Below are 9,600 nucleotides of genomic sequence, written 5' to 3'. Positions count from 1 at the left end.
GATGCCATTTTTTTCTGTGCTAAAAATATTACGGTTTTGTTATAATAACTCATTTTGCGCCCCACAGCTCATTTCGAGTTCGTCTGTTAAATATAACAGACTACCAAATGATGCGCTCTCTGAAAAAAACGATAGACAATCATCGACCTGCATCTATCGATTGCAAACATTGTGCCAATTGCCGATAACTTAAAAAAAATTTGTGCGACGAGAATTGTTAAAATAATTGTAATTTTGCATTAAAGAAGCTAAAAAGTAATAAAACAATCATGGCTGATGCCGCAGCACGTCAGTTGCAGTATGAGTACAAGGCGGTGAGTGTTAAATAATTAGTTTTTTTTTAACCGCATGCGGCGGCAAACGTTTACATTAATTCCCCCATTCCACCTATTTGCTCATTGCAGAATTCCAATCTTGTGCTGCAAGCAGACGTACGTCTCATTGAGAGACCTCGACGTGATGAGGCGACCGGAGAAGTGTGTTCGCTGGTAGGAAAACTGGATGGCACCCGGATGGGTGATCGCTATCAACGTACGAAACCAGAGAAAACGGAGGAGCGCAAACAGAAGCGGCAAAAGCGCGATGAAGCTCAGTATGATTTTGAGCGCATGAAGGGAGCTACTTTGCTATCCGAAGGAATAGACGAGATGGTCGGTATTGTGTATCGTCCCAAAACGCAGGAAACGCGGCAAACATATGAGGTATTACTGAGTTTTATCCAAGAGGCGCTAGGTGATCAGCCCAGGGATATATTGTGCGGTGCAGCGGATGAGATATTGGCAGTGCTTAAAAATGACCGCTTCAAGGATCGTGAGAAGAAGAAAGACGTGGACAGCTTACTCGGCTCAGTGACGGATGAACGCTTTGCCCTGCTGGTTAACCTGGGCAAAAAGATCACGGACTTTGGCTCCGAGGCTGTGAATGCATTAGCAGCCACACAACCAAATGAGGAGCAGATTGATGAGACATATGGCATCAATGTGCAATTTGAAGAATCTGAAGAGGAAAGTGATAATGATATGTACGGTGAAATCCGGGACGAAGAAGGCGGTCAAGAAGAGGGCGAAGAGGCCCGAATAGATCACACACTGCACTCTGAAAATGTAAGTATAAATTGTGATTTTCCATTACTTGTTATATATTATTTTCACCTGAATATTTTTTTTCTAGCTGGCCAACGAAGATGCAGCCACTAATGTGAAAAAAGATCGCGTCACATTGCATCCATTAGATATAGACGCTTATTGGCTGCAACGTTGTCTAAGCAAGTTCTACAAAGATGCCATGATCTCGCAGAGTAAAGCAGCCGATGTACTAAAAATACTTAAAGATGCCGCTGATGAGAGGGATTGCGAAAACCAATTGGTTCTGCTGCTAGGCTACGATTGCTTTGACTTCATTAAACAACTGAAACTCAACCGCCAGATGATTTTGTATTGCACCATGTTGGCATCGGCTCAGACTGACAGCGAACGTCAACGTATTAGAGAGAAAATGCGTGGAAATACGGCGCTAGCCAAAATTTTGAAACACCTGGACACTGGAAAGGCAACCGACGAGGGTGCCGACGGTGCCGATGGTGACTCCCGTGGCGGAGGCAAGCGTGGTAAAGGTCACGCTGATGGCGAAGATGGTGATCAGTCGGCTGGCCAAGTAGCTGGAGTTCGTCAACTATTAGAATTGGATGAATTGGCCTTCACACAGGGCTCTCATTTTATGGCCAATAAACGTTGCCAGCTTCCAGATGGTTCATATAGAAAGCAACGCAAGGGTTATGAAGAGGTTCATGTGCCAGCCCTTAAAGCTGTTCCATTTGATGCCAATGAAGAGCTGCAGCCCATAGATAAGCTACCCAAATACGTTCAACCCGTATTTCAGGGTTTTAAAACATTAAATCGAATCCAAAGTCGTTTGTATAAGGCCGCCCTCGACAGTGATGAGAATATGCTGCTATGTGCTCCCACGGGTGCTGGTAAGACCAATGTGGCTCTCCTTACCATGATGAGGGAAATTGGCAAACACATCAATGAAGATGGCACCATTAATTCGCAGGATTTCAAGATAATCTATGTGGCACCCATGAAATCCTTGGTGCAGGAAATGGTGGGAAATTTCGGTAGGCGACTGGCTTGCTACAATCTCGTGGTTTCTGAGTTGACAGGCGATCATCAATTGACTCGTGAACAAATTGCCGCCACCCAGGTGATTGTGTGCACACCAGAGAAATGGGATATTATTACCCGAAAGGGTGGCGAACGTACTTTTGTCAGTTTGGTGCGTTTGGTCATCATCGATGAGATTCATTTGTTGCATGACGAGCGAGGTCCGGTGTTGGAAGCTCTTGTGGCTCGTACCATAAGGCAAATTGAAACTACACAGGAGGAAGTGAGATTAGTTGGTCTATCGGCTACTCTGCCCAATTACCAGGATGTGGCTGCATTTTTACGTGTCAAACCCGATAAGGGACTCTTCTACTTCGACAACAGTTATCGTCCTGTTTCACTGGAGCAGCAGTATATTGGTGTCACTGAGAAGAAGGCCCTCAAACGTTTCCAGGTGATGAATGAAATTGTCTATGAAAAGACCATGGAGCATGCTGGAAGAAATCAAGTACTTGTCTTTGTACATTCACGCAAGGAAACGGGCAAAACGGCACGAGCTGTAAGGGATATGTGCCTCGAACAAGATACCCTTGGCAGCTTTCTCCGTGAGGGATCAGCTAGCATGGAAGTTCTTCGAACGGAGGCAGAACAGGTTAAAAATACGGAATTGAAGGAACTTTTGCCATATGGCTTTGCCATCCATCATGCCGGTATGAGTCGAGTAGATCGTACATTAGTGGAGGATCTCTTTGCCGATAGGCATATCCAAGTGCTTGTATCGACGGCTACCTTGGCCTGGGGTGTGAATTTACCAGCTCACACTGTGATAATCAAGGGCACACAGGTCTACAATCCTGAAAAGGGCCGCTGGGTGGAGCTGAGTGCTTTGGATGTGCTCCAAATGTTGGGTCGTGCCGGTCGTCCGCAATATGACACCAAGGGTGAGGGCATTCTGATTACCAATCACTCTGAGCTGCAATTCTATTTGTCGCTTCTAAATCAGCAGTTGCCGATTGAATCGCAGTTTATTTCAAAGCTCCCTGATATGTTGAATGCGGAAATTGTTCTCGGAACTGTACAGCATTTGCAAGATGCAGTCAATTGGCTGGGTTATACCTATTTATACATTCGAATGCTTAGAAATCCTACATTATACGGTGTTTCGCATGATGCAATTAAGGCTGACCCGCTGCTGGAACAGCATAGGGCAGATCTTTTGCACACTGCTGCGTGTTGCCTTGAAAGAAGTGGCCTGATTAAATACGAACGGAAGACTGGACATTTTCAGGTGACTGATCTGGGACGCATCGCCTCGCATTATTATCTCACCCATGAAACGATGTTGACGTACAACCAATTGTTAAAACAAACACTGAGTGAAATCGAACTATTCCGTGTATTCTCACTCTCATCTGAGTTCAGACACATTTCCGTCAGGGAAGAGGAGAAATTGGAATTGCAAAAACTAATGGAACGTGTACCGATCCCTATTAAGGAGTCCATAGAGGAGCATAGCGCCAAAGTGAATGTTCTACTTCAAGCCTATATATCTCAATTAAAATTGGAAGGATTCGCTTTGATGTCTGATATGGTGTTTATTACGCAATCGGCTGCTCGTCTAATGCGAGCTATCTACGAAATTGTTTTGACCCGCGGCTGGGCTCAGTTGGCAGACAAAACGTTGACCCTATGTAAGATGATTGATCGTCGCATGTGGCAATCAATGACTCCACTGAGACAATTCAAAAAAATGCCGGATGAGATAGCCAAGAAATTGGAAAAGAAACATTTCCCTTGGTCACGGCTCTACGATTTAGAACCTCATGAACTGGGTGAACTTATAAGGGTACCCAAGCTGGGAAAGACAATACATAAGTTTGTCCATCAATTTCCGAAACTTGATTTATCTACGCATATACAGCCTATTTCCAGGAGCACTTTAAGAGTGGAATTGACAATTACTCCAGATTTTCAATGGGATGAGAAGGTTCATGGAGCCTCTGAGGGCTTTTGGGTGTTAATCGAGGACGTGGATTCGGAACTTATACTCCATCACGAGTTCTTTTTACTCAAGCAAAAGTACGCTCAGGATGAGCATCAGCTAAAGTTCTTTGTGCCCATTTTTGAACCATTGCCTCCGCAGTATTTCCTGCGTATAGTCTCTGATCGCTGGATTGGTGCCGAGACCCAATTGCCAGTATCATTCAGGCACTTAATTTTGCCCGAAAAAAATATGCCACCTACAGAGCTATTGGATTTGCAACCTTTGCCAATTAGTGCTTTGCGTCAGCCGAAATTCGAGTCGTTTTACAATCAAAAATTTGCACAATTCAACCCCATCCAGACGCAAGTTTTCAATGCCGTGTATAACAGCGATGAGAATGTCTTTGTGGGTGCTCCAACCGGCTCGGGTAAGATGACCATAGCTGAATTTGCCATAATGCGTTTGTTTACCAATCAAGCCGATGGAAGATGTGTCTACTTGGTATCCCAAGAGGCTCTAGCGGATTCAGTCTTTGCCGATTGGCATGGCAAATTCTCTGCTTTGGATATCAAGGTGGTGAAATTGACCGGGGAAACCGGAACCGATCTGAAGCTTATTGCAAAAGGTCAATTGATTATAACCACCGCCGATAAATGGGATGTCCTGTCACGTCGTTGGAAACAGCGCAAGAATGTGCAATTGGTAAATCTTTTCATTGTGGACGAACTCCAGTTGGTGGGAGGGGAAGACGGTCCCGTTTTAGAGATTGTATGCTCGCGCATGCGTTACATCAGTTCGCAAATTGAGAAACAGATCCGTATTATGGCCTTGTCCGCCTCTCTCACAGATGCCAGAGATGTGGCTCAATGGTTGGGTTGTAACCCGAATGCCACCTTTAATTTCCATCCAAGTGTGCGCCCCATACCCCTGGAATTGCATATACAGGGTTTTAATGTCACCCATAATGCCACACGCATTGCCACGATGTCCAAGCCCGTGTACAACTCAATCTTGAAATTTAGTGCTCACAAGCCAGTAATTGTATTCGTCTCCTCCCGAAAGCAGGCACGTTTGACGGCCATTGATATACTGACATATGCCGCTTCAGATTTGCAGCCAAATCGTTTCTTCCATGCTGAGGAGGAAGACATACAGCCATTCCTTGAAAGGATAACGGATAAGACGCTTAAGGAGACTCTGGCGCAAGGTGTTGCTTATTTGCATGAGGGACTAACCGCCTCAGATCATCGATTGGTCGAACAGCTCTTTGATTCGGGGGCCATCCAAGTGGCTGTTGTCTCCCGTGATCTCTGCTGGGGTATGAGCATATCCGCTCATTTGGTTATTATTATGGATACACAATTCTATAATGGTAAAAATCATTCCTATGAGGATTATCCCATCACCGATGTACTACAGATGATTGGACGTGCCAATCGTCCCAATGAGGATGCCGATGCCAAATGTGTGCTTATGTGCCAGAGCAGTAAAAAGGATTTCTTTAAGAAATTCATAAATGAACCCTTACCCATCGAATCGCATTTAGATCACAGAATGCATGATCACTTCAATGCAGAAGTAGTTACCAAAACCATTGAAAACAAACAGGATGCTGTCGATTATCTAACCTGGACGTTCTTGTACAGACGACTGACACAGAATCCCAACTATTACAATTTGCAGGGAGTAACCCATCGTCATTTGTCTGATCATTTGTCAGAGCTTGTCGAGAATACGTTAAGTGATTTGGAACAAAGCAAATGCATAAGCGTAGAGGATGATATGGATACGCTGCCACTTAACTTGGGCATGATTGCAGCCTACTACTATATCAACTATACAACAATCGGTAAAGATATTGGCAATATTTGAAAAACTTTATATATTAATTAAATTATCCATTATAGAACTTTTTAGTTTGTCGTTGAACAGCAAGACCAAAGTCCGTGGTCTCTTGGAGATTATCTCTTCGGCAGCGGAATATGAGGAAGTGATGGTCCGACATCATGAAGAGCAAGTCTTACGTACTCTATCCCAACGTTTGCCCAATAAACTAACCGGACCTAATGAAACGGCTCCAAAGTAAGACTAGACGGGTAGTAACATTTGCCAACAAAAATTAACACATACCTCTCATTTTAGATTCAATGATCCGCACATTAAAACAAATTTGCTGCTCCAAGCCCATTTATCCCGCTTACAACTGGGTCCAGAGCTGCAAGGTGACACCGAACAGATCCTGAGCAAGGCTATCCGATTGATTCAGGCTTGTGTGGATGTTTTGAGTTCAAATGGCTGGCTCTCGCCTGCTGTGGCGGCCATGGAACTGGCACAAATGGTCACCCAGGCTATGTGGAGCAAGGATTCATATTTGCGTCAATTACCTCATTTTAGCACAGAAATTGTGAAACGGTGTGCGGAAAAGGTAAGTTAGTCTTTTTTTGTAGTAAATAAGACAATATTTAATTATATTTTTCATTTTCTAGAAAATCGAGACTGTTTTCGATATCATGGAGTTGGAAGATGAGGATCGATCTCGTCTTCTGCAATTGTCCGATACACAAATGGCTGATGTGGCTCGATTCTGTAACCGGTATCCGAACATTGAACTTAACTACGAAGTACTGGACAAAGATCGCATCAATTCTGGTTCCACAGTCAATGTTGTCGTCCAGCTGGAGCGCGAAGATGAGGTAACCGGACCGGTAATTGCTCCATTCTTCCCCCAAAAACGTGAAGAAGGCTGGTGGGTCGTCATTGGTGATCCCAAAAGCAACTCTCTGCTCTCCATTAAACGTCTGACGTTGCAACAAAAAGCCAAAGTCAAGTTGGACTTCGTGGCCCCGAGTCCTGGAAAACATGATTATACATTGTACTATATGAGCGATTCGTATTTGGGTTGCGATCAGGAGTATAAATTCTCAATTGAAGTGGGTGATTTTCAATCTGAGAGTGAAAGCGAATCGGACTAAACCCGATAACAAAGTAATGAAAATGACGATTGTAGAGTAAATAAAGCGTAACCATTTAAATTTTTTATCAAAATTTACCACTTACAATTAGTGCTTTATTCCCATAAAATCCCACTAGATTAACTTAACACTAGACAATGAAATAATTCTGGTTAATATCGGTTTACAACTGATATTTTTAAATACAAAATTGTATGATTACCCAACACTAGTTGGTGGTGAGAAAAGATCCTAGCAATTGCGTATGAAAGAGAGAAAAATGGTTGCTCTCGTTCTAATTTGTGAATTACAGGTAAGACTAAAAAGATTTCTTTCACTTAAATGAATGATGATCTATTGATTTGTAATTGGGGTTTCTTTTAAATCGCGAAAATCTGGGTAAATGCAACCGCACGTTTCAAAGCAAAATCCATGAAAATCGGCAAGGACATACAAAAAATAATGCAGAGTACAAACGCCCATGAAAGAGAGAATATTTCTCGTCTTTTTGGCACTCAACATCATACCGCAGGACCGAAACGATAGGCAGAAGTGTTTTTCGAGTTTTCACAACGAAGATTTTCATGCAGACTGTAATTATCGGGTTAAGATCTAAACATACAAGTAAGCGTATAAATGATTAAATAATTGGTTTTGTAGAACTTTAATTCTTTGTGGATTTTACTCTACAGAACGACGTCAAACACTAATATGAAAAATGTATAAGAAAAAAGTAAAGAAAAGTTAATTGAGGATAGAACAAGATTACCTACGCTCCTCTTTTGAAAGCAGGTAATTACATACATACATTAGACTGGTATTTATCGTATAATCTACAAGGAAATCTATAATAAATGAATATAAATTGCAATTCTGGTCCTAAATGGCCTCCCTGTCCTTGTGATGCTAAACAATTTAACATGTGCTTTCCTTTTTTTGTTTACAAATATTTATTTATACCAGAGTTTACAATTTATAAGAATTAAGCAGGATCACATTATATCTCATCTGCGAAATTCCATGGCACGCACTCTCAAGTCTAGCGGCTCACGGAAACGGCAGCTCCATGACTGCTGCCATGTTGCCCGCCAGCACCATTGGCGAAACTGTTGGTTGAGCTGAAATTTATCGTTTGTCCATTGGGTAGATGATAAACTTGACTAAGAGAGGCTCCGGCCGAATTGCTGTTGCCAAAGGGATTCGAGTTCTGGGCTTGCGTTGCTGTACTGGCCGAGGAAGCGCCAAATGAACCATTAGCACTCTGTGATTGGAAGCCCTGAGCCTGGGCATTTGATGCCGATGAACCCGAATTAAAACCGTTGTTGTAATTACTTTGAGCAGCTCCGTTAGAGGCAGCCTGTTCCTGATTATAGCCATTTGGCCCCAAAGGACCAAGGGGATTTAGTTGGACATTGGCGTTGGCAGTGCCACCCTTGGGTCCGGCACCAACATCAACTCCAGCTTTAGTACCACCGGCACCAGCCGAGGTACCGGCTTGAGTTTGTTGTTGGCCGCCAAATTGTTGATTTCCTCCAAATCTTTGATTTCCACCAAAGCCTTGATTACCACCAAAGCCTTGATTACCACCAAAGCCTTGATTACCACCAAATCCACCACCAAAATTAGAATTGGGACCACCAAATCCACCGGCGCCAAATCCAGGATTTCCAGCAAACCCGCCCCCAAATTGGCGCTTTACACGCTTGTGTGTTGCATAAATACGACGTAGCACATCCTTTGATTCCACAGAACGTACTCGCCTCACCTGCTGCCGATTGGGCTTGGGTTTAATGTATAAAGCAGATTCTACGACAACTTCCTCAATTGTAGCACCTTTCGAAGCTGTAAATTTGAAGAATTGGATAATATTAATTAAACGAAAAGGCCAATTAATCACCGGATTAAAAAAGACTTACGTAACTCTTCTTCGTCAGCGTGGACCACTTGTTTTTCGTTACGTTTGTTCAACAGCTGCGGGGCTGGAGCTCCAGCTACCAGGCAAATGGTAGAGATTATTAACAAAGAAATTAATAAATTCATTTTGAGACAAAAGAAACTGGCGTCTGTTGGCTTACGAGCTTGGCAAGCAACTAATTTTTTATTTTTGGATGAATTCTACGCTTAACTTTTTCACCCAAACTCAACTCAACTCTCACTTTTTAGATCATTCGATGGCGGGGAATCTTGTATGCGATGCGGCCTACAGGGGTGAACGGGTGAAAATCTGTCACTTTTTGGCACATGTAACTATTAAAATCGCCATAAACCTCTATTTAATAATTTTGTGTAGATAAGAAACAAAAAAAAAAAACCGAAATTGATTATAAAATCAAATTAGAAAACAACAAAAAAAGCAAGAAAAAAAAAACAAACAAAACAAAAAAACAAAATGCGAAACCGGTTTCAAATTTAGCCGAAGAACTAGTTTTTGTCTGCTTACCAATTTCTGGTTTTGCTTAGGATCTCCTTTTCGGGAACAGATGATGCTGAGCGGCAACTTGAAGCCGTTAGTGGGAGGCAAGGCAAGTGGTGGAAACAAAATTGATTAGTTAGAGGGCAACCC

General features: G+C 42.8%; 2 protein-coding genes across 2 annotated transcripts; one reads left to right on the top strand and one right to left on the bottom strand.

The window, feature by feature from the left end:
- The first annotated feature begins 158 nt into the window (after positions 1–158).
- Brr2 (U5 small nuclear ribonucleoprotein l(3)72Ab) lies at positions 159–7,131 on the top strand. Its single transcript, XM_068292182.1, has 6 exons — positions 159–314; positions 405–1,103; positions 1,171–5,935; positions 5,994–6,168; positions 6,229–6,511; positions 6,573–7,131. The coding sequence occupies exons 1-6, from the start codon at positions 270–272 to the stop codon at positions 7,056–7,058; spliced, it is 6,453 nt and encodes a 2,150-aa protein (XP_068148283.1). The 5' UTR covers positions 159–269; the 3' UTR covers positions 7,059–7,131.
- Positions 7,132–7,963: 832 nt separating this feature from the next.
- On the bottom strand, positions 7,964–9,568 carry LOC137579207 (uncharacterized). Its single transcript, XM_068292916.1, has 3 exons — positions 9,478–9,568; positions 8,954–9,306; positions 7,964–8,879 (listed from the first exon to the last, which is right to left on the bottom strand). The coding sequence occupies exons 2-3, from the start codon at positions 9,075–9,077 to the stop codon at positions 8,077–8,079; spliced, it is 927 nt and encodes a 308-aa protein (XP_068149017.1). The 5' UTR covers positions 9,078–9,306; positions 9,478–9,568; the 3' UTR covers positions 7,964–8,076.
- Positions 9,569–9,600: the final 32 nt, after the last annotated feature.

Source organism: Drosophila tropicalis, unplaced genomic scaffold (assembly GCF_018151085.1).
Source record: "Drosophila tropicalis isolate 14030-0801.00 unplaced genomic scaffold, ASM1815108v1 contig_1190, whole genome shotgun sequence".
NCBI classification, from domain to species: domain Eukaryota; kingdom Metazoa; phylum Arthropoda; class Insecta; order Diptera; family Drosophilidae; genus Drosophila; species Drosophila tropicalis.
This window is presented reverse-complemented; position numbering and strand designations above follow the sequence as displayed.